The following is a 26,669-nucleotide window of genomic DNA, read 5'->3' on the forward strand; positions in this document are numbered from 1 at the left end:
CCCTTCTCCACGAATGCACCAAATACCCCCTCCCCCAACCATAATTTGCCCACCTGTGCCAGTCCACGGCCATAAAAAGCTTACATCGGGGACAAGTTCCAGCTTTTAGTGCACATGCTTAAGGCTCCGTCCAGCTAATGTACTTTACATGTACCTACAACGCTCGACAAGCCTAGAAACTAAGCAATATTGAGTTCTCAAAGCAACATTTCCATGTACAGTACATGGTTTTGTTATGAACTGAGGCTATACCTAACTACAGTATACCGCAACCGTTGCAATAATATTTGCCAAGCCTCTGCAATTTCTAAAGAATTTTTTATGGGCACCAATTATCTTAATATACACTAGGAAACATGTGTGCTATTCGAGAATGACAGGTCTGACAAATGCGTACACAACACAACAACTGAACTAATGACAGACCATACTGCAATTCATTTGGCTTCATCGATTGTTGGACAATAGAACAAAAAATTGCATTTGCGGCATATGGCTTGTCTATGGAAAAGCTGGTGTGGACGTGATGATAAAAGATATTGCGTATCCATGTACAGCATCACAACAGGTGCCTGGGATTGTAAGCTGAAGACGCAGATGATATTGTAAGGTATACATGGTAGACATACGCGCTGAAATAGAGGCAACTACATGTACCTCAAACTGATGAATGGAAGAGACGCTTGGAAGTGTTTGTAATTCGAGTAATATTTTTTTGACAAGAATGAAAATGACCCAGGGTCACTTAAACACTCCTCTTTTTTCGGTGACGGATTAATGTGAACTGGATCGGACACCACTTCCTATCTTGTAGTACCACTGGATCGGAAACCATTTCCTAGCTTGTAGTAACACTGGATCGGACACTGTATCCTACCCTGTGGTAACACTGGATCGGATTCCATTTTCTGTCTAGCAGGATAATGGGTATGCGAAAACAAGACCTTACAGTGTGGCACCAGACATCCGAGGACGTCATAACGGTTCATGACATCATTCAGGTAGTAAAAGACAAGGGGAACCTGGGCGTTGATCTAATTTTATTCAGTCTACCCATGTTCGACATCTGGCTCGATATTCTCCTGAACGACGATCTTCACAGCTATCTTAAAATACGCAGCGGTCTTCCCATGGAGCACAGGCGTCTGTTGGTCAATTCTGTGTTCCAGTACGAGGCATATATTCTGCAGGATGTAAGTTGTAGCTACAGGTCTTCCTTCATTTTGACGGCGGCGAGCGGATCTTTGGAGATTGCGCGCCAGATGATCGCAGATGGTGTAGACGTGGTGCTTACAGATCCAGCAATGGGGGACAACATGGTCCATGCATTAATCGAAGCAGCGCGAGCAGAAACTACAAAGGAAGATGGCATGGTTGATAATTACTGTGCGTTAATGTCGAAAGTGTCATTCAAAATCCGGGTGAAGCTTCTTACGATGCCCAACGGGGATGGATACAGGCCTCTGGAGTTAGCCAGCAGATACGGACTTTTCAAGTTTGCCAGTGCAATCCTGGACACCCGCGGTGTCTACATGACCGTGATAGGGCGTCGAGGATTGAACACATCTGTCCAGTATCATCTAAGAGAGTACGGCATCGACTGTCCGAAAGACCGTTACCTGCGTTCTCCTCTACGCTATCTTACTCAAGCGACCATGGACATGTTACCAAGTCTCAAAGGCAGCCACATCCTGCAATCGCCATTGATGAAAACATGGATACAGAGAAAATTCAAGTTATGCCTGCCATTCATTATCATATGGTACATGTATCGCCTGCTCCTGGTGTCTCTCGTTCTGTTCTTTGACCCGACTAAAGGCGCCGACCCAACGCTGAACAAGTCTTCTCCCGGTTCAACGTATCACAGGTCAGACCTAATTACACAAGAAATCTACAATGACATCATGATACTGATTGCCGCTTTATCATGTCTATCGATTGTTTTAGATGTGTTGTTCTTCATCGTAAAGTATTCAGATTCTCTCTTTCAAAAGGTGCATGGAATGAATTTCGCCCAGTCCCGCGACTACATTGCCTACACAAGATTTTATCAGTTAAACCAGTTATTCTTTTCAATATTCTGTATAGCAGGATACACAACGGGTGGAGTGTTGTTTCGCAGTGACGTTGCTTTGGTATTCAAGTGTTTGTTACTTCCTACGACAATATTCATCCTTATGGAACCAATGGAGCTTCTTCCAGCCCTGGGACCTTTTGTCATTTTCTTGCAGAAAATGATACCAACGCTTCAAAAGTTCATCATTCTAACTATCATATGTAATATCACATTCGGATTATTCTTCCACGACGCAACTTTCTCAGATCCAGATAGCAAATTCTCCAGCCCAATCCAAAGCCATTATAGCATTATTCTTCTTCAACAAAGTGCAGTAACATTTGGCCAAGATCCCAATCTAGCAGTGCAATACGCGCATATTTGTTTCTATATGTTGTCCGCAATCCTTTTGCTGCTCTACACAACTGCTGTCATGGTGGGAGACGTCTCGAGTCTTAACGACTCCAAGTGGGAGATTTACACATTAAGGCGCTTGCAGGTTATCCTCTTTATAGAAGAGAGGTTTTTCAGGTGGATAGCTGTGTTTATAAAGAGAGATTTACACGGTAAACTACCCTCCTGGTGGAATATCCGATATGACATCGTCGTCGTGAAAAATAAGTTAGCGGCAGGAAGCACTGTTGTTTGGTAGAAAAACGTTGGGCAAGAAACGTAGTTAGTGTAGTCTCTTCTTAGTGTCGGTATTTACAGCAAGCGTTTCTGCCAAACCATCACCACAGCCAGTTAAGGGTATTGTCTGGTGTAGTCTAGGGAGGTTTAGATCCGGGACTTATCACGGATCCTTATACGTTTACGGATAGAAATGTAGACAAAATTCGTCTTCTTTCTACACAGTCTTATCCTCATATACGTTTAAGGTCCTTGATAAGTTGCTGTTCTCAACCTCCCTTATACCTTTGCAAGAGCACAGCAGCAAATGACTTTCTGGCTCCGCAGACTTTATAACAATGAAAAAGGTGGGACCTTATCCCGGATAAGTATCACCACTAACTTTTAAATATGGTTATGGGAAAATATGTCATGTCGGCGACATTACAGTGGTACATATAAGACAACGGCCGCATACAACATCGTCATACAAAATCCTAACACTGGAAGTCCTTTGTGTACATTTTCCCAGATTATATTACAATGTTTTCATTCGTTACGCACACGACCATTTCGTCATCTTCTCTGCAACATCTGCATGCGTTAAGCCGATACAGCCACCAATGAATTCGATCCTCAACAGTTATTATGACGTCCAAACGTCGAAGAAGTACCATCTCCTTCTTGGCAGATGAGTGCACCGTTAACGCCTCGGACAGGACCGCGATGAGGTAATTCATGAGTAGGACGACGGTCATGTAGTAGAAGAAGATATGTGCTATTTGAATAGCTGCGGGTGGATTTGAACCCATGTTGAACTCACTCTGCATAAGAAGGAAAATAGAGTAGTGACTCTCACTCATGTCAGTGAACTTGGATTCGGGATTCTTGTGTGTGACATCGTGGAAGAAGGTGGCGAAGAGCATATTCAGGCAGGTCACGAATGCGAGGAATTTGAACATGATCACCGTCATCTGCTGCATTGCTATACCGAAAAATCCTATACAAGGGATGAGCTCAATCATGAACATGCCGCTGAAGATTGACACGGGAAGAATGAGGCACTTTAGATAGAGACCGAATTCCGCAAGAAAGAAAGCTCCACTCAGAGTGAAACCAATCAGTGTGCACACGGACAGCAAGAACTGGTTTGCCCGATAGAAACACGTTTTACAGACATAGTCTGATAAACACAAGATGTCCATACCGTAGATTCTCCGTCTCAATGGGTCACATAGCTGTACAAGAGCGCTGGCGATGTCGAAAATGGCCATGACCCCTCCGATTATTCCTATTGTAATAAGGATGATGTTGTAATATCCTCCCTCAAATGCATCTGATCTGTGAGGAACCTTTGTCGCGTTTGCACTCGTGGATGCTTTCTCCGCGTTTGGATCCTGTCCTTGCGCCGGGTCGAAATAAAATATTGAAGCGAGAAGCGCCATTCTTACAATGGTCCAAATAATCACCCAAAGTAAGGCATTCCGGAATTTATCTTTCATCCACTTCTCAACGATTGGCATTTTGAGGAATCCACTCTCCTGAAGACTCTTCAGCTCATCGAACTTAACATAACACAGGAGGCGTAGCGGAGACCGCATGTAGCGTCTCCGTTCACCCGTGACCCTGTACTCCTGCAGGCTGTACTTGAGGAAAGTATGAAGACCCCGGCGTCCGATTGGCTCAACATAGACACCTCTCGTGTCAAGGATTGAACGTAGAATCATGTAAAGACCCCTTTTAGCAGCTAACTCAAGCGGCCGGAACCCTTCAACATTTTCCATATAAAGAAGCTTCTTTCTCGTTTTTCTTGAAAGCATCGCCGTGATATTTCGATACAGCTCAACGAAGTTCGATTCTTTCTCCCTTGAAAGAGCAGCGGCCTCGATCAGCGCGTGTACCCAGCTGTCGTTGTTGGTCGGATCCCTGGTCATCACATCAGCACCGTCTCGGAGCATCCTCGAGGCACATCCAACCGAAGCAAAAGCTACCGCAAGCACGAAACTTCCCTTGTAACCATATTTCACCTCATGACGTGTCTTGTTCCACAGGCTATTTGGGTAGGAAAATATCCCGTTGACGAAGTGTTTTCTTTGAACGTCGTTGAATAATGCCAGCAGTATCTCGTATTGATCCACATCGTCTGTTTTAAGAGTTTCGTACCAGCGGTCATATTTTGGAAGCGGCAAGTCAACCTTACAAATTTTAGAGCCAGGTTCAGTAACTCCCCGAAGTGATGCCGAATAACTTATTTGGTCCAAGTTTGGCCCGTTCATATTTGTTGAAGAAGTAGTTATCATTGAAGGGGTCATCGACAGCGTATCGTAAAGGCAACTCTGACCAGGAAGGTCTGGTTCTATTCCTTGGAATAATCTGGCAACACCAACCTGATTGCGGTTTGGTCCGTTGTTCCTTGGTGGATTAATCGTAGGAGAGATCGACAGGGAATCGGTATGTTGCCTGAGTGATCTCAATGACGTCATAAGTTCGTTACCAAAACGCAGAACGTCTTTTCCCGTTCTATTTGCAGCTCGGGGAGAATCTTTCGACCCCATTGCTTCCCATGTAGTGCACAGCGCAGTTCCACGCAAAGTTCTCGAAACATATCCAACAGCATTTCGGTACAGCGAGTATGGCTCTCTATTAGATATGACCTGGGCATATTGCTCAGGCGCAATAAGGCCAAGTACTAAGAAAACTATTGTCTCGTCCGGACCTGTTTCCAAAATTGGGTAGAGGGTAAATTTCTATGCAGTGTACTTCTTTATCGATGGTAGCTTCCAGAGTAGGGTTGATTCAAGGAAAAGGTACGTGCGTACCAAGACCCAACGACAGGTTCAACACTAACGATGAAGACTGAACGGAAGCTTCGAAATCATGATTTATATAACCAGGATCGTACAGTTCATGTAACGGAAGGGCTGCAAGCATGGGCTGGGCACGTGTGTTCTGATGTACAACGTAATCATCGATGGCAAAATGTGAAATAAAAAATATAAATATTTTCGGTGCGGCGGGCCTAATTACGGTTAAACTGGGACGGGCAATAGGTTTTTATTTTGCCTGGCCTAAAACGATAAGCACTGGACATAGGTATGGTGTGAGTGGACTCAGTCGTGTTGAGGTGTTATCTATCTCAGCAGCTGCACGTCGATAGATGAATTGTAATTCAGATATTGCCGTGGAAAACAAAATACTTCGACTCGTTTTAGCCTTTTGAGGGACAGATGCCAGTAATTAATCTTATCAATGCACAATGCAGCATACATATGCGGTATGGAGCGGATTTATGTCACACGTACATTGTAGTTAAAGAAGCATAATACATACATACTGTCCAAAAATTGAGGAAATGCCATAAATATTTTCTGGGACTCAGATTGGCATGTGAATAGCATTCCGCGAAGATGACGTCACTGCAGCTGCTGCCCTCTATTTCCCCATCGCTGAATTACAGGCAATGTCGGACAAACATGCGGTTTCGTAATGGATTCAGGCTTTCTAACTGGGGCAGTTAGATTCAATCTGGCACATGTCCGAGTGTTGGAAATACTACATAATTGTTCTGAATATTTCTCTCTCTGACTCTATGGTATCATTCATGCTAAAAACAATGCAGAGTCAAAGATAATTGACTTCGAAATAAGCTCAAATGCGTAGAAATAAGTGTCGATGTTCGACTGTCACGTGACTAAAACGTCATCAATATCTTATGCAAATGACCTTGTGAGCTATAAATAGTAACTTCGCGGAATGCTATTGCTGACAACTTGATCGTATCTCCATAAAAATATCGAGACTACTGCCGACAAAACGAGAAGCTGTGTACTTAAAGGACAACGTGACTTTGGCGTTGAATGTACCTGGCCAGCAGGAAAAATACCCCTGCTTGCCACCATGCGCCGCCACTTGCAGTATAACACTTTTGCTGATCTCCAAAAAAGATTTTCGCCATTGTTGCGAGGCAGCTTTGGAAATGGCTCTTGAATTTCAGGCAGGCCTATGGTTACACCCCCTTCTTGTCAATTGTTGATTGCAGCTTTAATTATCCTGTTTGGATAAGTCATGGGCCTATACTGGAAGTCTTTTTGTATGAAAGAACAATATACTTAGTATATCATGCTCAAGTTGTCCCTGTACGTGCAAACCAATGCTACAATGCAGTCGATGTCTGTATGTAAGCATGTGTAATAAGATCAGCGCCACCATTCTCATCATGATGAACACTGGAAGGAATTTGAAGCCAATTATTCAGTTCTGCATTTGATTTGACTAATCCACAATGAGATGCCTTCATCAGATTATGTATAATCCCCTGTCAATTGGTAGAAACTAATTAGAGAGTTATCTTGTCAATATAATAATCTACGTCTCATCAATATCTCATCATATTCGTTATTCTTCGGAGAACGCTGCTACGTTCTGTTATATTCCAATCCCTAAGCCGATGAGACGACTCATGGTCGAAAGGTCAATTTCATTTACTACTTGCGTGCTTTTATGAACCATTTGATTCTCAGTCACTTAGAAGGAGACGACATTTTTGGAAGTTGTAAGCCCTGATACTGTATGTTTTTAAAGGTTAGAATCAACTTGTGGCCATATAGTAGTATTGTATGTATATCGGTTTATTCCACCTAACTAGAAGATTTACATTTTTTTAATCAACGTGAAAAGAATGAAAAGATTGAAAAAAAAAGGTGAGTACAGTATATAACATAACAAATGTGTTTGCTGTACGTGACGGATGGCCATATTACATGCAAGCTTTTAGCAGTGAGCTGTTAATATCGGGCAACACAATTCAAAGATGATCGCTGTATGTGATGAAGGACCAATTGGATCCAGCCGGGAATGAGATCAGAACAGTAAAACAATTCCGTCAGAACTTGATTTCGTGTACCATTGGATGATGGGAACTACTACAAATGTAGAGTACAAGTGGAAAGGTGAATCGTCAGCCGACGGCTTGGTATGTGTCTTTAATAATGCAATTGGTCCTTTAAGCAACGACCATTCTTTGTCTCCCAAACACAAATCAGTCACAGGGCTGACAATATCTCCTAACGACCCTTGCCTACACCCCTGATCAGTGGTCATCGGTCATGGCTAAACCATCAATTACTTTTTTTTCAAACACCCATTTGATCCTACAGATAAGTGCCATATTAGCACTCTTTGTTTTCTTTTTCAGCAATGATCGATTTTGCCAGAAAAAAACCGTATTTGATGCAAATGTTATTTCTTGGTGTTATCTGAGGAAGATCACTACTAATGGTGATGTGAACGGTATTGGTGTGGCTGAAATATTCATGAAGAAATTTGTCTGTTGTTGGGTAACACTGAAATTTGTTGGTAGATTAGCGCGATTGCCCTGATGCTATTTCTAATAGACGTTCCATGAGAGCAAGTAAACTAAGAACCATGGTTCTCTTCAATGTTGTTCACCGCCCTCAATGTTTTTTATCCTTTTATTTTACATTTTCCCACCACTTATTACGTATTACATTAGACCACACATGCGCAGCCCTTGTGTTGTACGAGTATGATTTATGATGAGTTTTGGTTTAGGATATTCCGTCATTCTAATGTGTGTTGCAGTGGGATAGGATGTCCTTAGGTACTGGTACAGACACGAGAGATGAAGCCACATTGACGATGTTGACGTTATTCCATGCACGCCATCTTCAGACAGAAACTGGAAACCAATAACGAGCAGTAGGCCCTAAGCTTCTCCGTAACTTGAAAACTTCCCTACAGTGCCATGAGTGCTAAACTTTTCAGGCAACCAGGTTTTTTTTTAAAGAGTGAAGACATCCGAAGTTAGTGATACATGTAGTTGTTGTTTTTTTTCAATCGACAGAAACATATTTCAATGGACGGCCGCTGTGTCGAGTCCTGAGACAGCTGGGCAAAAGTGTGCGCCGGAGAATTTTACGTTGTCCTCTCCCGATGTGTGTACAAGGGGGCTCCTAAGTTAATTGTTAGGCCGATTTGGTAAGACAATAGTATACATGTGTATCACCTTTTATATATGAACACAATTACAGGACAATGCATTCACAGCCATAGTTTTATCACAGACAGAGATTTAAATACTTCTACCAAGTTGCAATAGGAAAATAATATACACGTGTATCACCTTTTATATAATTATATGAACACATTTTCTTGATAATGCAGTTAAAATTCACAGCATTGTTTTATCGCGAGATTTAAAGTTCCAATTACCAAAAACGTAGTTATGCAGAAAGATAGATTAACACCAACAAATGGTATTATTATAGCAAATATAAGTCAAAAGTTCGGACTTGAAAATAATATTTCTTTTACGTGCAACGTAATATTAAAGGGAACTGAAACCGCCAAGCCAGTTCGTATGACCTCGTTTTCATTTCCCGCGTATCGGGTGATCAGAACGAGGCATGAATGAAACATGGCGCCTAGCTGTCAATCATTGAGTGACGTCACTACTATGGAATTTACTACGAAAACTCATGAATGAAAGATCGCATGACTCACGTGATTCTCACATGATTCTCAATAATATTAATAACAAATTGAACTGCGCATGCTCGGGCACTGGGGGCGGAGCTACAAATCTGAACTCGAATAGGAAGTTGGAAGTTGGACCTTCTCGGGCGGTGAAAGTCGAAAAGTTGAATAAATCGCTCGGCGGTTCTAGTTCCCTTTAACTATTCACTGGAACATTGCTATCACAGTCGAAATATATAGCATGGCCTTGTCAAATGAGTTGACATTAGTCAGATTAGTATTAGCGGAACTACTACCAATTATTCTGGCAATTTTGCTGCCACGACCACGTCACAGAGCTTCATCATTCGAACAATCGCCCATTTATCCTCGATTTCAACCTGGGCCGTCCCGTCATGGCGGAATGATGACTCCGCACCACTCCGCGTGTACACTACCAGTAGCTCCACCTGTCTAATGTCCCCAATGTCGGCGAAGTGCCTAAACTTTAGCTGAACCGGCCGACTTAGCACGATGTCCTCGGGACCACAGCTAAGTGGAATGGAGTAGAAGACCGCATCACGTTGTCTCAGCCCGCTGAAAGTTGCTCTTTGACAGTAGATGACGCTGTGAGTCTCAACTGCCCCTCGAGCGACGTCTAGTGTAACCGATTCATCCGAAAACGACATCCGTCCTCCACTTTCGCCAAACACAGCAGTAGCAAACCAATTGCGACTGAACGACGTGGCTGCGAATTGCTCCGGGCCTAATCGTCGCAATTCACGTTGTAAATATTCAACTATTTGTTGGACTTCTGCTTCATTTCTATTGTTGGCGTTTCCTGTGATTTCCTACAAAAGCAAAAAAGAACATAGTATACAGGCGAACATATATTTGAATTACTATAAATTCCAGCTTTCGATCATTTCACCTACCGATTGCCACAAATAAGGTAAGTAGTAGATTAGAAAATTCGCGAAATACTAAAGCATACCTGCATTGCATCGTTGTTTCCTTGATGCTCGGACCATGCGACTGGATCGTGTCTAGCCCTCTTCGCACCCTTGGCAAAGTCAGCCCGTAACACCTCATATGGACTGGTGGATTCAGGAATGGTCCTAGAGTTGGCTTTTTCGACACATCTCTTAAGGAGGGTGCACCATTCTGAAATGAATGAGACTGTCGAATCTGAATTGCACGAAGGAATACAATGAGTAGTCATCAGAGTGTCCAACCTACATTTTGATGGAATTATTGAGCCCTCTGCATTATAGGTCAACCATCAGAAACATTATCGCAATTAAAGTCATATTTGGTTAGTTAAGTTGTTTGAGAGTTGGCAGTGACCGATGGAAGAGACCAGGTTGACATTAGCTGATTTGATAGGATCGTTTAAATAAGAGAGCTGTAAGCCGTAGTTGTATTACAAGGAATTTGCCATGAATCTACATTTTGTACAAATGTAAATCAAAGTCTTCAACTTCAAGTCACTCTAACATGCCTAAGAAATCAGTAGCCATATGCTATATTAGCAAAGGGTCCTATGCAATTCACAGTAAATGACGTAACAAATAGCACACAAAGAATTGAATACAGGAAATATAGCAAAAATCAAATTGACGAGACTTTGAACTAAACTTCCTCAGATTGCGTGTCTAATGCAAATTGAGTTGTAATCGACTTAACTCCACTTGGACATTCTTACCTTGGGCTGTAATTGACAAAGGCGACGAAAGCGTCATCAACAGGTCTCTTATGTCGCTGATCTTTTGTTTAAAGCTACTGCTCAGCTCTTCGTCGTTCAAATCAGTCAACTTCTCTAGATTCCTACAGTCTCTCACAGGCGAATGCAACAGGAAAGTCTTCCTGTTTGAAAAGAACCCGTCGATAGCGAGCCGGACAGCAGCCCGCTTAGAATTCATGTCTTCCTTGTTGTCTACCTTTAACGTGTTACGAAGGTAATCGTCATCAGAGCATTCTCTTTTTAGGGTGAAGTTGTGGACGACATAGACAAGAAGCGGTCCATCGGATTCATCGCTTCGTTCGTTTGGGACAATGTGCTTTGCAATCTCCGTGAACAGTCTGAGAATCAAGTTAAGACAAACAATAAAGATAATAGGGTGGGGGTCCGTATGGTATACATCTCCCTGCCCATATCGCTACAGTAGCCAGAGACACTTCAGCGAGAGAAGGCCATTTTGACAGATCTAGCACTGTACTCTGACTACTGAACCACGGAAGTATACCAAGTACCAGCTAATGGAAGACGGCTCTGTGATTTGTTTTCATGAGGTACCAGGTCGGGTACAATGAAATGAAGCAGTGCTTAGACCAAACAGCAATAGGACACAGGCAAGTTATAGCACAAGTGTATAAACTTTGAAAGATAAATTGATATAGTTCATAGTTCTCGAGGATACGCTAGTTTTTCTACTTCAGATTCCCCAATTATTCGCTGCTCATTTGCGATGATGGTCGATGACACGCCGAATGCAATGGCTTGTATCATTTCTTCCATGTAGGTGTCAACCTAAAACAAAAATGAAAACGAAAAACAGCAGAAAACATTAGCTGTTTCATATATATAATATTCCACACAGTTATTTGAGTTAAGCTAACAAGATGACGTCTCTCGTCCGCCGTGGACTGCACACAAAATAGTGGTATACAGTCTTCGGAAATGTGGCACAATTTCGCTTCAAACGGCTCCTTCTTTGTTTATGATTAGTCCAGTCCTGGCAAAGCAGGTATTTTCAGATACTTCGGACTTTAAAAGTTATTTTTAGGTGACATTTTAAATTTTGTTTAACAGTATACTACACTATTTTCCGTTTTTAACCCAAAATCGAAGGGCCATTCGCGCGTGAAATGGACTTATTCACATGATAAATTCCTTTTCATGTGGTGAGTTACCAATAAAGCGTGATCACTGCTATCCTTTGGCTAGAAAGAGATTACAACTCAATTTGCATTAGACTGCAGGCAAAAATAATTTTGGATTTCAAAAATAACTGCCTGTATTCTGTGATAAAATGGTCCTTACCGCACACGATTTACCATAACCCTCTATGTCTAGGATTAACAGTTGGTAATCTTCCTTTTCCGGATGGTCGAGTATAAGCATCCATATTCCTTGTGTCTTTGGTTCGATCTTGTGACCAACTTTAAAGCCTGAAATGAAATTCATGTCCTACGAAGTTACTTGCTCATTGCTCACTCACGAGTATGCTATGCTTGTACATTTAGATGGTTATCAGTATTTCGCGTTCTCGTCCGCGGCACTTGTCATGGCACGGATTTTTGTCACTATAAACCAACCTCTGTTTGTGGAGGTACACATGATGGAGGGATTTAGTATACAAACGCAATGCGACACCACGTCATCGGGAAGTCGTGGGAGTGCCTAATCTGAGAGCCAATAGCCCAAGAGCCCAAGAGCCCAAGAGCCACGAGTCACAACGTAATATGTCATCGCTCTTCACCGCCTGGAATTAATAGATGTGAAATTATGACTGGTCTCCTCTCCCACCCATACACTTTGCAAAGGAAGTCTTCATTTCCTGAATCCCTTTCGGTTCTCATCACCTTCATAACAAGATTCCTCTCCTCACAACTGAATTGGCTGGAGGTGACATGGACGAAAAATGGAGAGATGCCTGTCTACCCCAGACCCTCCGAGGTTACCCCAGTTAAAAATCCAGTACACCGCAAGTAAAACTGCAGGCCAGGGCACTGGAGTTCCAACTGTCCATGATGGCATTGGTGTGGGTTCGAGTCCCGCCGAATCTTACTAATATTTTTTCTCTAATCCTTCTCACACACCAAAGGCAAAGATTTTGGTAGAGTGACTCTGCTTCATAGGGACTACATCCCCTTACACACAAAACATTTTGGTAGAGGGACTCCGCTTCATTGGGACAGCATCACCTTACACACCAACAAAATTTCGGTGTAGGAACCAGTCTACTCAAAAAAGGCTCAATTACGGTTTTCCAGACGGTGCTTGTAGCATTTTTACAACTCATGGCTCTCACAATAGGTTTTACTTAGGTGGCTCGTGGCTCTTGGGCTCTTCGGCTCGTGGCTCTCAGATTAGGCACTCCCGGAAGTCGTGCGTATCATCGCACCATATTTCATTAGGGATTTCAACTCATGACGTACATGTAAGTGGCAATAACACGCACGATGTAGCAAAATATGTCTACTGCATGTTAAACGTCTCCCAACAAATAGTCTTATCACCCAACACTATTTTGCTCTCACAAAAACACTTCACCGCAAGTAAACCCCCGAGTTTCAGTGGATGGCTATGAGGATTCTTTCTCAGACGAAAAGGGACACCAAGACATCTAGATTCGGTCCGGCAGATTTAGTTCCCACTCTACCAGGAACATAAAGGTGATTTATCATCTTCTGAAAATCAATTGATATGCAATGGCCTAGTTACCGGGAAGTTGCAATACGGACCGTCCATTTCTCATACCGAGTGAATAGAAATTGCATGAGACATTCAAACCGCCCACTGATTTGAAAAAAAGAATTTTTTCCTTTTATTTCAAAGGCCCATATAGGCTTTGAAAGTGAATAGAAGTATATCGGCAGAACTACTGTTAAGAAGACACCCATTATTAATCGTGAGTATGCATGTAGAAAGGGTATGTCATCCGGCATCCTGAGAACAGGCTTTTTTACTCCTATGTCGTATACAAAATATGAAACATTAGAATATCGAGAGGCGATGTATGTATATTGAAAACAACAGGTGCCAGGATGGTCATTGAGGGATCTGAGCATTTCCCTCGGGTGTCTACAAAACCAAGACCCAAGACCCAAGACCCAAGACCCAAGACCCAAGACCCAAGACCTACAAAACCAAGACCCAAGACCCAAGATGTTGATGGGTCTTGGTTTTGTAGGTCTTGGTTTTGTAGACACCCGTGTGGGTGTCTACAAAACCAAGACCCAAGACCCAAGACCTACAAAACCAAGACCCCCACCTACAAAACCAAGACCTACAAAACCAAGACCCATCAACATCTTGGGTCTTGGGTCTTGGTTTTGTAGACACCCCATTTCCCTCCTTGCGAGCACAATTCATAAACATGTAACGATACTGTAAACTGCTAAATTTTTGTGCCACTTAATTCTTGCAATTGGCAAAAAAATTAACAAAAAAGTTCAAGACTTTTTATTTTTTATTTTGCCGGACTATATATGCCCAAATTAATTATTTCAACTTTTTCTGTTTGTGGAGGTACACAAGCATGATGGAGGGGTTTAGTATATAAACGCAAAGCGACACCACGTCATCGGGAAGTCGTGCGTATTATCGCACCATATTTCATTAGGGATTTCAACTCATGACGCACATGTAAGTGGCAATAACACGCACGATGTAGCAAAATATGTCTACTGCATGTTAAACGTCTCCCAACAAATAGTCTTATCACCCAACACTATTTTGCTGTCACAAAAACACTTCACCGCCAGTAAACCCCCGAGTATCAGTGGATGGCTATGGGGATTCTTTCTGAGACGTAAAGGGACACCAAAACATCTAGATTCGGTCCAGCAGATTTAGCTTCGGAGCCAATTTAGTAAAGCAAGTTTGGGAGTACATATGTAATTTCATAGTTGCTTCAGTTCGGCTCAAAAGGCTCCAACTTTTCTTGGCAAAGCTTGGTCTGGCCCTAGAACTGATGACCGATTAAAAATATGGGGGCCACTGGAAACATTCTTCATCTACTCGTTCTTTTCCTTTGAGTTCAAGGGTCGTGAAATACGCGAATTCGTTTTTTGGGCCAACTTGTTCAAGTAGATTGGGGGGGGGGGGGGGGGGGCGAATTTTAAACTTCACCCAAAATCGCTAGTAAATATTTGGTTGTTACCTGGATTCTTTCCAGTGAAGAGCCTGTCCAACAAGTAGGATTTTCCTGATCGTGTCGGCCCAATGATGCTAATCACGTACAGCTTCTTTGAAATAGCCATTACTTGACCCAATGCATCCTTGTCCACCTCGAGAACTGACTTGCCACGTTCCCTTCTCCTGTGTCTAACTAGACATTGCTCGCGGCCCTTGTTCGCCTGTAGAGAAAAGTAAGAAACTAGCACACCGTTATGTATTTTTATACAACATAGCCGATGACAGCAAAGATCTTTGATCTGGTGCTACCCTTTTGCTCACATATTGTAGTGTTCCCTGCGAAATTTTGTCTAATTCGTAAACGCCGTGGTTTCGAACAGTTCCTTGACCTGAGAAACACACGACAAAAATCGAATGAGATTTCTAAAACCGTGACATTTCGTGCCAGTGGTATAGTTGAACACTCACCATTCAGGGGATTCCCATCCGACTGACTTTAGAGTACGAAAGACCATGGGATTCGTGATCAGTCACCGTTCAATTCATACCAGAAGGCAGACACGTTTCAGTCTCAATGACCATATGTGGAAAAGAGTAGCACTAGCCATGAATATCACAAATAAATGTAATATGGAAGATACTTACAGCCATTGCGGCCCTGGTTTGATTCTTGTTGACCAAAACTAACGTACATGTCAAATGCTCAGATCATTATCACATCAAAACATGTCACGTGTCATATTGATGAATTATGGTGTTCTTCTATTGGGTGGTAAGCCCTTTAGAATATCTTTTATAACAGCTTGATATAGGGATGACAACTTTGTTGCCGCCTCTGCCTTTCCGATACCACATTCTTCCGCTGGAATAAAGGTGGGAATACATAAGGCCAGCGAATCTTCTGATCTTTGAGGACACAGGGTTCGTATCTAACTAATAACCAAAATTTCCGTTCCAAGCACTTGTTCCATGTTGCACAGTGACATGAAATGCCGCCTTCATTACTAAGAAACACAACTTTTCGTCAACCACTTGAGCTGCCGCCGCGATGCTTTTACTGTCGGGGCCACCATTTGACTTTCCCTCCGGAAACTATATCGTGCACGTATATGCTTTAACCTCGGCATCCTGTACATGGATATTTTAAGTACCTACTGCTCTCACATAAAGCTGGAAGCTCGATCTAAGGCCATATCTGATTATAAAAGAAGGGAAACATCATGCCCTTTGTCGCTTGATACCATTCGAACTGTTCTGTTGCTTGGGGACCCAAGTTGTTTGATTGTTATGACGACATGTTTGGGCTGGGATTATGTGTCGATTTCGTAGTAATCAATGACGAGGTCTTATATTGGTGAAAATTGGAGTATTTCTTTACCCTCGAAGCAAGACATGTCAACTAGTGAGTAATCACGGTACCTGGTAATGCATGGATTCCTTTTCACTTTTGCGTGAACCTCGTTCCCACTCTACCAGGAACATATAGGTGATTTATCACCTTCTGAAAATTAATTGATATGCAATGGCCTTGTTACCGGGAAGTTGCAATACGGACCGTCCATTATTATTGTTTATTCAAGTTGAAATTTATAAGTTTGACTGAATCGAACCGTTTAATGTATGTCACTCGATATGTTATCGTCATAATAAAAAGATTGCTGACGTGCTTGATATTTTCACTGAATATTTATGTGGGTATTTTATTATTTAGAAAAAACATGTTTGTTGCATATAACAATGAATTTTCGAAGTAAATGTACATTAATCATATGGCACCACAAATAGCACTCATACCGAACTAAATAGAAATTGTATGAGACATTCAAACCGTCCACTGATATGAATAAAAGCATTTTTTTTCTTTTATTTCAAAGGCCCATATAGGCTTTGAAAGTGAATAAAAGTGTACCGGCAGGACTGCTGTTAACAACACACCCATTATTAATCGTGAGTATGCATGTAGAATAGGTCTGTCATCCGGCATCAGGCTTTTTTTCAACTACTCCTATGTCGTATACAAAAAAGGAAAATATTAAAATATCGAGAGGTGATGTATGTATATTGAAAACAACAGGTGCCAGGATGGTCATTGAGGGATCTGAGCATTTCCCTCCTTGTGAGCACAATTCATAAACATTTAACGATACTGTAAACTGCTATATTGTTGTGCCACTTAATTCTTGCAATTGGCAAAAAAATTTACAAAAAAGTTCAAGACTTTTTATTTTTTATTTTGGCGGACGATATCTGCCCAAATTAATTCTTTCGGCTTTTCCAGTATAATTTCCGGTGTAATTTTCGTGCTTTTTATTTCTGCGAATCTTTGTTATTTGCGAAATGCACGAAACTAAAACACTGAAGTGCGAAGATTTGGCGGCATACTGTCAAGATAACACCACTTTATACTCTCACTTCAAGGGAAAAATAAGTGAGATTGAGCAAAAATATCCCGACCTTTTTTTAGAAGTAAAAAACTCAATCCAACAACTGACCCGAAAGCGTAAAGATTTTTCAAACTTTTCCAGATGGCGTCATCTTCAATTATCCGGACGTCCAGTGACTCTCTTCTGGTTTGTATTACATCCATAGATATTGCACGTCAAGCCATAAAATAGTCAATCTTATTCGGTCATGTGAAATACAAGTCACTTAATAATACCTTAAAGGGAACTGAAACCGCCAAGCCAGTTCGTATTTTTTTCCATCAAATTCAAAACTAGATTTTATTGTCATGTTTTGCGCGTGAAGACTGAAGCATAGGCCCCTGAATGCTTATTAGCGGGATTATCGGGCTAAACAATGGGATTAGCTAGGAAATAATATATAGGGAGTTAAAAAACTATATTATTCACAATGTGATCTTATTTCTGTTCCTAAAAATTTGTTTTCAGTGTATTTTCTCCTTGAAATCTATCACTTCAGGTACTATTACTGTGCATACCTAGCTAAATTAGTGTCTAGTTTCGTCTCTGATGACATTTATTTCGTAAAAATCGCTGGTTTTTTCTAAAAAGGTGTTTTTGTGGTCATTTTGGCAGTTTATTTCGAGGGTACGGTAGGAGGTCATTGTTTACTCGATAACTCTTTTTAAAATGAAATAAAAGCGTTTTAAGATATACGATATGAATTGATATTAATATTCGTCAAGTGGGATTGTCGGTGGACGTTCATTGTTGAATAGTAGTGCTGGAATTACGAAAATATATCGATATCGTTGCGAATTTATTCATTAGGGGCCTACTCTCAATTTTTTCAACGCCTCTAGCACTGGTAAATTGCCACCATCTTGAAAAGCAGTGCCGCGGATGTGGAAATGTAAAAAGGCTATCGCATCGCCACTACGCCTGAGAACGATGGCTGCCCTGCGCTGCATTGATAGTTCGTAATAAATTCACATAAAAACACACCAGAAGATCTCCGATTTTATTTACAAAGATCATATTTTGTTATTTATTGATAAAACAAGCCATTTTACCACAGCAGGTGACACATATTAGGCCTAAATAAGACTTTAGAATTTGAAGTGGTGGTGACGATGCCGATATCCAAGATGGCGGAATTATACCAGTGGTCAAATCTCATCTATTTTGGGTAATTGCATCATTATTTCTTTTTGTGATTGGTGATTTGTAAAATTTTGACAATTATATTTAGCAATATTTCGATAAATGCGGACCTGCTTCTTCTTGCATCATTATTTCTTTTTGTGATTGGTGATTTGTAAAATTTTGACAATTATATTTAGCAATATTTCGATAAATGCGGACCTGCTTCTTCCTCTTTTCGTAATCCGTTCGAAGGGGTGACGGTGTTTCGATAACAGCGGGGCGCAAGCCGTCATGGGGGATGTACACTACTACAATGCACGTGATGATGGTTGAACATTCACTCTCGTTGACAGTGTATTATTGAAATATTTGATTGTGATGATGGTGTATTGTACTAGGCCTTGCATGCTCCCAACGTGTGGCATATTTCATATTAGAACCTTGTAGGTCAACACTGCTGAATACTACATACCTCATTAATGATCACCAATCTTCTCCCACTCTTTCTTCTTACCGAATGTGTCCACACTGCACTTATGGTCATTGTACTTTCATCTTATGTAAAATGTAACTTTTTACACGGTTTCAATAAACGATTTGTAATTTGTAATTTGTAAATTATAAATTTCACTAATAATTTGACGCCGCCAATTCCACTGGTCTTCGAAATACGTAAGCTACACTGTTGACGACTATGACACTCCTCACAAACCACATTGTGAATCAGACGCCGATAGGCTTGTTAAGCAGTTAGACTTCTTTCAAAATGAAGTGAATGCCCGTTTAAATATGTTATAACATGGGAGGCTGTTCCTCTGGAAAATAAAGAACAGTCTCTCAGCCTTAAAAAAAACTGCCCTTCACTTCGTTTTGAAAGAGCATTGTTTAAAATTGCTTTAGGATTTAAAGTTCTGGCATGAATTATGAAGTTCTAACCTAAATGGTGGTGCATGGTCATGTCTTGTTGTGCATGCATGCACGTGTGTGTGTGCATACACGTACAGCAATAGAAATTGTAGATACATGGCATTTTTGAGAATATTTCTGTGTTTACCAAGCCACTCGAAGATTTTTGTTTTATGCAGGATTTGGACACCGGTACCAGAGCCCATGACTTCAGACTTGTTCTGGGAGCAACTGTGGCAGAGTTCAGGGAGTTAGTTAAGAAACGGGACCCTTCTTCTCCCCTTCAACCGGTTCAGCTGTCTGGCCGGAACTTTGTCATGGGACTCATTGATCAAAAAGGTAGATCAGAGCATTGTAAAAAATGCCCTTTTAAAACAAACATTGGCGATGACTGGAGAAAAACAGTCAGTACAATGTTTATGTTAGCACTGTAGAAGGTCGACCACATCGTATAATCAAAATGTTTCATACTAATAGCAGCCTCGCCTGCAGAGAATCGGAAATTTGCATACTGCTTGGTCTTCTTGGAGTTCAATCGAACGTGTTAGCACTAGCCTGAAAATGCAGAGTAGATTATTACAAAAAAAGGTCATTTGCTCTCAGGAAAATCGAGACTGCTTATAGATATATATGTATATACTTTCCATTTTACTTCATAAAGCAAGAGTTAGAAAAAAATATTTTTAGTTGTTATCTCATCACTGACATATTTTTTTAGGTGCCAAGCTATCTTTCCCAGACAACTCTGTATCGATCGACGTCCCACCTGGAGCCCTTGCACACCCTCAAGTGGTATACTGCTGGAGAATCGATGAAGAAGGAGCAGGGCACTCACCATCAGAGAGTGGCGTGGTGTTTTACTCAACCATACTTAAACTAGGAGCAACGGAAAAAGACTTCAAGCCAAAGGTTCAACTGAAATTTCAACACTCAGCACAGTTTGAAGGCGAAGATCAAAAGAAGCGACTTGTGGCGTTCACACAGGAGGAGGAAGCTAAACTATTTCACAAGGAACCTAGCTTTGAAGTTGATGTTGATGAGAGGTTTGTGACCCTTCGGGTAGATCATTTCTGCAACATTGGCGTTGGAGCAGATCGGGAGGACCCAGCACCGCTACCACCTCTTAGGCTTCTTGCCATGACCTTTCTTGTGTACGTAGAAATCACGAAAAAGCAGAGTGTATTCCTGAATGTACTGATAGGGCAGAATGATGAGTCACACATGAAGGTAAGGTTGTGTTCCCTGACTGTACATGCTTTTACCACCGATAGCGCTGCACTATTCTAAAACGAACATTCGGATATGAATAAAAGAAACTCGAAGAGTTTGAGCCCTGAGCAAATGTACGGGACAATTTCTCCTCACTTTTGGCCAATGTCACCCCATGAGTGGTACATTTCCAATAGACAGTTGATGCATTATACATGTAACAGCCAGCTGAAATTAGTTGACCGTCAGTGATGTTTGCGAGGGGAGGAACTGTTCCTTCGAGGAACTGGTCATGATTCATGCACTGGACAGGTGTGAGTTTGTATGAAACAATAGCCCATGTTCAATGTATGTTCTTACCCCAGTAGAGAGTGCCGATCATAAGAGCCAGTGCATCAGCCGATAGCGTTTCTCTGGCTTCTTCAAAATGATCTCAGATCATTGGAGCGGCCTCAGCGGTTCCTCTTTTTTTAAATTTCTTTTACAGTACCTACGCAATACGGTCGCAAGACAATGGAAGGTCGGGAAAAGCCAAATTATTCGGATCGATCCGGAATTCAAGCAGTTTATCTGTGTAGCTAATTCCGGCCTTCATTTCTCTTTTCGGCCAGGACACTTCCAAGTAGCGGAACAAGATAAGGTAAGGGTAATCACAGGCACATGGAGATAAAAAGCAAGCCCAATGACAACACTTCATTACATGTAATCAAATCATTCTTTGAGCGAGTTAGTTATGCTGGTGATTCTCATACGCCTGTACTCTAACTAAGCGTTAGCTGGATATATACATCATGATTTTACCGACTATGTTGAAACTTCGTTTAGCTTAGAATATAAAAGCAGAAAGTGCGGAGTACTAGAAATGTTTCCCAGGATATTAAACAATTGTTGATGTTGAATGCTGTTTGAATAGAAAGTTCGTCAATTTGAAGTTCAGATAAAAAGTTATCATTGGTATCTGAGTTACAATTTCAAAAACATGTCGATTTTTTCATTTAAGAGAAAAGTAAAAACTGATACCAAAATTAGTAAGTGGTTATATTTTATTCAAATTTTAGGAGATTCCTAATAATGAAGTTGGCAGTCCATTCCTGGTTGAAAACACCCTTCATAGGTCCTCTTCTGACGGTTTCGACCCGGATGCAGCCTTATGCAGTGTCAATGTTGACGATACGTCTAATGGTGGAACCCATAGACTCGATCTGAGTATCAAATGGGAGGGTCACGAAGATATGCGTTCTGTACAGGTAAGAGATTCTAACGGTTACGAGATGTTATGGTCCACTAACTGGCAGCATGTCCATGACATCCACAGGGATATATGTTTGATCAATGCTTAAATCGTTCACACCTCATAAACAACTCGACCTATTCTGGACTCGAAACATTTCCCACCATTTCTATTGATACGAACACAAGATAGTCTCCCCACTTGTGTAAAAACATAGATTGTCATGCAAGTTTCACTTTAAAACAGTTCGCCATAAGTATTTTAGTTATAAATTTTGGCTATATATCTCTTATTTTCCGACCTACATGCTCCCTATCTTTTTCAGCCCGAGGAGAAACTGTTCGAATCCCGAGGGGAGCATGCGGGGAGTGTAGAACGACCCGTATGTCAATCGCCTGTGGAGGTGAATATTGTGGGTTCTATCTCAGAATGAGTTGACACATTCATGGCCATTTTTCAGATACCAAAAAGAGGTGGAGACCATGCACTTAAGACATTTGCATGCAGTAATGCGCACTGGGGCATTTTCCTTGAGATGACTATAATTCTCTGAATGGTGGTCTTTTACCGACAATGCACGTGTTGCGGAGCGTGGTGCGGTATATCATTGTTGCCATTATGAATTCTTGATCGCATGCACGTGCCTGTCTTTTTAAAGGCTTTTGATAAACATTCCGATTCCATCCTTGCTTCAGGTATCGGATGTCACTGTGGAGGATTTCGCTAGAAGAAACCATCTCCGTGTGACGAACCTGCAACCATCTGCTCAGCCTCACGATTCATAAGGGATGTCCAACAATGGCTCATATCAGTCAAATGCTGAGCAGACACACGCCATGTTGGCGACACACTTCGCACCAGTGCGTGTGCATGCACAATGCGAGACCGCGAGTGCCCACGCACATGATGAACACTCATTCATTTGGTGGACTTACTCAAAAACATCAGGACGGGAAAAGTTTCTGATTTACCCTTACATGAAGCAAGTGAGAAGACAGGGCGATTATTTCTGCATTTGGTATATTCTTCAGCCACAGTCAGTGGCCGTGACTCTCAGAGATAGGGGTTCTTAAATATTCAGGATTCCCATTGGCATTCCTTAACGATGGCATCCATCTTGAACTCACCAGCCTCGTTTTCGTAAGTCAGGTGCCTGAGATAAAAAATAAATGTCGTCGTGATTAAAATAAACAAAACCATATCCTTTCCCAGCCACCGTATAATTCTTCTGCATTATCTAGAAACATTTTTATGTACATGTACTTTTATTAGTTAGCTCTTCCGATGTAGGCCTGTAATATATTAAATGTACACTGCTTCTCTGTCTTAATTTGAGAACAGGAGTGATGTTTCTCGGTGGTGTGTATACATGTTGATTTTCACTTTTAATAAAATGTATTCGCTTTTCTGCATGTTATCTGAGATTTAAGCTAGTTTTTGGAAAGAGGGACAACAAATTCAGTGCTGGCAATGGACTCTATAGGTGTCAAGCACGCCTCTGATTCATACCCGTGTCGGACTGACACTGGCCGGATATCTTCGGTTGGCGGCGTGATGGAGATTGACGGAAGTGAAGATCCATTGCGTTTTGGTTGGCTGTCATTTCGTGAAACGTTTATGTTATGCCTGGTAAAGCGCAAAGGGGATCTAGGGAAGGGGGAGGCCCTGGTCTGCGAGATATCGGAGGAGATGGAATACTTCCTCTGATTTTCGCTAGACTTGGAGATCCTCCGGTCTTGGAAGACAGAAGGCTGGCGAACTGTTCCATCGGCACAGCTGGAGGAGCTGAGATTTGGAGTATCGGAGTCGATGTGGAAAGACTCGCGGCTGATTCGTGAACCAATAAAGCTGTTGTTGCTAAAGCTTGTGCGGAGAGGTGACTGAGATGAAGTTATTGAGATGGATTCGAAGGACCTCCGCGTTCCTCCGAGGATAAGATCCATTTCGTACTCGTTTGGTGTGCCACATATTCCGGCTGTTTCGCTTTGACCTGACACAAGCGAGTCACCCTCCAAGGTAACGTGGAGATGAACAGGCACTTGATAAGGCGTCCTGAGCCCAAACATCCTGGTATCCCAACGCGCATCTCCCGGATCCGGTGCAGTGGCTGGCGAACTCGAGGGAATTGACAATTCAAACCGGTCTCCCGTCTCCGGAGTGATACATACCTGGAATATCGCATACCTCACCAATTTCCTTTTGACGATGGTTCGAACTTTCTTACAAACGATGAACAACGAGATAGGAAAGACAACCATATTGGAATATCGAACGACAAGGGCATAACCTATCTTATAATCCCAGCAGACGTAATCGACTAAAACGACTCCGATTGTAAGCAGCCAAGTTGAAAGATGTGCGATCTGGACTTGCAACATCATCGAAGTGGCCATGAGTTCAGCATGATACTGCGGCGGATTTTCAAACACCACCTCCGGGCTGACTGAAGCCCTTGGTGGATCTAAAGCAGCCCGTGTCATCAAGGTGAAGGCCATGGTGATCACGGCCGGAAGAAATCCGAGGAGGATTTCTTCGGCAATGAACCGCTCCTTGGTGATGCATTGAAGTATGGTGATTGGGTTGGCTATGCCTGTAGTAATTCGCTTAGGTGCATCTGGAACCATGACAGAGATGGAAACGGCCGCCACTGAAATAAACAAAATGGAGTATAAACCATTTTGGCATTTTTTTATTCCGTCTTAAATTTTCTAATCCCAACTAGAGCACTGTGGCCAATGGTACTGTTATGATAAATGAAAGACCAATTGCCAATGGACTCTTGCTTCCCGCAATACAACAAGTGCTCTATCAGAGACAGTGCAGAGGTCCTTATGATTTCCAACACGAATACTGGCGATATTTCCTAACACGCATTCAAAGGGGCGTATAACAAACCATTCGTCAAGATATTCCGTGTTGTAAGAATAACTGAGAGATTAAAAATTAAAAGTCACTTAAAAGACCCTAAATAATGCAGGCACGAGTATCGCATTGGCCCTCACAAACTTGGGCCCTCCATGTGGCTTGGCAGTATTCCAGAATGTTTCATATAGTTTCAATGATCTTAAACGTACCTATAAGAAGCCAAGTCCATGATAGCGAATTGACTGTCACTTTAATTGTGTTGAACCAACTATCGGGCGAATATTTCAATGCAACATAACTGGAAGAGATACAAGAAATACACTTAAATATGCCGATGAAGCACTGGCGACATAATGACGCATTTCCAGCTTTGAAACAAAGACACCAGGAGTGTTTTTGTTTTTGTCTGGGAGCCAAGGTTGTGGACATGCACACAGTGTCACAAAATAACCCACAGCATATATCTACATTTCCTAGCGCGAGAATATGTTCCTAATATAGCCAGTCCAGAACTCGGCTACAATTACCAGTAGGCTTTCCAACTCCTGGTATAGGCTACATTTCCTGGCCAACTCGGCACCACTTCAGGGCACCATCATCTACTTGGCAGATACTTGTACAAAGTAGCATAAAGGCGTTATCCAAAGCAATTTGTTGAATTTTATCATTGCTTTAGGTGACATTGGCTGTCAGGTTTTATATTTGTCCAACAGATGGAACTCTTGGATCATCGAGTCCACCGTGCATTGAGGTAATGGGTGATATGAATAACGATTATTTATTAAGAAAATTCCCAGTGTAAATATACATGAGGTTTTAGATAGAAGCATGTGCTAGTCTATATCAATATCACCCATCATATGGAATGAGCGACCGAATATTCATGAATTGAAATTGATCCCTTAATTTGTTAATCAATTTAAAATTGACCCAGTCACGAAAATGCTTACGACTTAATTTATCATATGTCGTGATGTACATGTAAGTAAATGTACAACAAGTAGTTATGAAAATGAGGATGGGGTGAATACAATTAAATGGTTTGGACTCCGTCTGCTCATGAATGGATCATTACATCAAGGTGTCTGTCGTCGAGTTCTGGACTGTTTTAACGTTAACACTGGCACTTGAATGAAAACGAAACACAAGATGACTACATCAGCTACTGTGATTCATGCATAAGCTTACAGCCTATGTATCATAATGACATTCAATTGTCTTTTCTTATGACTAGAGGCAACGATTGCTAGGCAATCATAAAGTCAGATTTGAGGCCGTAAACTAACCGTTCAACAGCAGCGAATGTCATGGTGACGTCATGGATCCGGAAACACACGAAGTTGAGAATGATGACCAGGGATATGTACGATTGTTCCCTCTCGACATCGGTGATGTAGCTCAGTAGAAAAAGTAAGGGAATACCCAGCACGCCTGCTGCAGTGTGGCACACGACAAGTCCATTAATCAGACAGCCTGTAAATATTTACGAATTATGATATTAGCTATTGTGTTATAATCCAAACTAGTCGCTCTATTGACTATTCACTGTATAGACAGCCTGTAAATATTTACGAATTACGATTTTAGCTATAGTGTTATAATCCAAACTACTCGCTCTATTGACTATTCACTGTATAGACTTTGGTCAGCCGTAGAGATTACGCGAACGTTGTGTTACATGAACTTTGGTGTGTTATGAAACTTAAAATACCGCGCGCGCAGGGAGCTCAGGGAGGGCAGACTTGAGAGTGACGCCGAGAAAGCAGAAGGTGATTGAGAGCAAACGACAAAGCTCGCAACGTTGAGATGGAGCCCCGAAGTTAGGCTGAGTCCAAGGAAGCCAGCTCAGTGCTGAGGCCGAGTGCCGCCAACGGTTGAAACGAAATAGTATGCTGTACGAGGAAGAAT

General features: G+C 41.8%; 2 protein-coding genes across 4 annotated transcripts; one reads left to right on the top strand and one right to left on the bottom strand.

Annotated features, from left to right (window-relative positions):
• Window positions 1-7,312: 7,312 nt before the first annotated feature.
• On the bottom strand, window positions 7,313-15,689 carry LOC135487125 (guanylate-binding protein 5-like). 2 transcript variants are annotated; one of them, XM_064770521.1, is made up of 7 exons: window positions 15,471-15,562; window positions 15,028-15,223; window positions 12,183-12,310; window positions 11,560-11,669; window positions 10,845-11,221; window positions 10,134-10,303; window positions 7,313-9,990 (listed from the first exon to the last, which is right to left on the bottom strand). In XM_064770521.1, exons 1-7 carry the CDS (start codon window positions 15,471-15,473, stop codon window positions 9,460-9,462), a joined length of 1,515 nt encoding a protein of 504 aa, XP_064626591.1. In that variant the 5' UTR covers window positions 15,474-15,562; the 3' UTR covers window positions 7,313-9,459. The 2 variants fall into 2 exon arrangements, with proteins under 2 accessions (XP_064626591.1, XP_064626590.1); XM_064770520.1 differs by lacking the exon at window positions 15,471-15,562 and adding an exon at window positions 15,648-15,689 and having other exon boundaries at window positions 7,314-9,990.
• Window positions 15,690-15,782: 93 nt separating this feature from the next.
• Window positions 15,783-23,402, top strand: LOC135487258 (uncharacterized). 2 transcript variants are annotated; one of them, XM_064770782.1, is made up of 9 exons: window positions 15,783-15,923; window positions 16,877-16,949; window positions 17,528-17,572; window positions 19,636-19,795; window positions 20,175-20,683; window positions 21,153-21,305; window positions 21,724-21,912; window positions 22,222-22,299; window positions 22,592-23,402. In XM_064770782.1, the coding sequence occupies exons 3-9, from the start codon at window positions 17,528-17,530 to the stop codon at window positions 22,679-22,681; spliced, it is 1,224 nt and encodes a 407-aa protein (XP_064626852.1). In that variant the 5' UTR covers window positions 15,783-15,923; window positions 16,877-16,949; the 3' UTR covers window positions 22,682-23,402. The 2 variants fall into 2 exon arrangements, with proteins under 2 accessions (XP_064626852.1, XP_064626853.1); XM_064770783.1 differs by lacking the exon at window positions 16,877-16,949 and having other exon boundaries at window positions 15,823-15,923.
• Window positions 23,403-26,669: the final 3,267 nt, after the last annotated feature.

This window comes from Lineus longissimus, chromosome 4, assembly GCF_910592395.1.
Source record: "Lineus longissimus chromosome 4, tnLinLong1.2, whole genome shotgun sequence".
Taxonomy (NCBI): Eukaryota; Metazoa; Nemertea; class Pilidiophora; order Heteronemertea; family Lineidae; genus Lineus; species Lineus longissimus.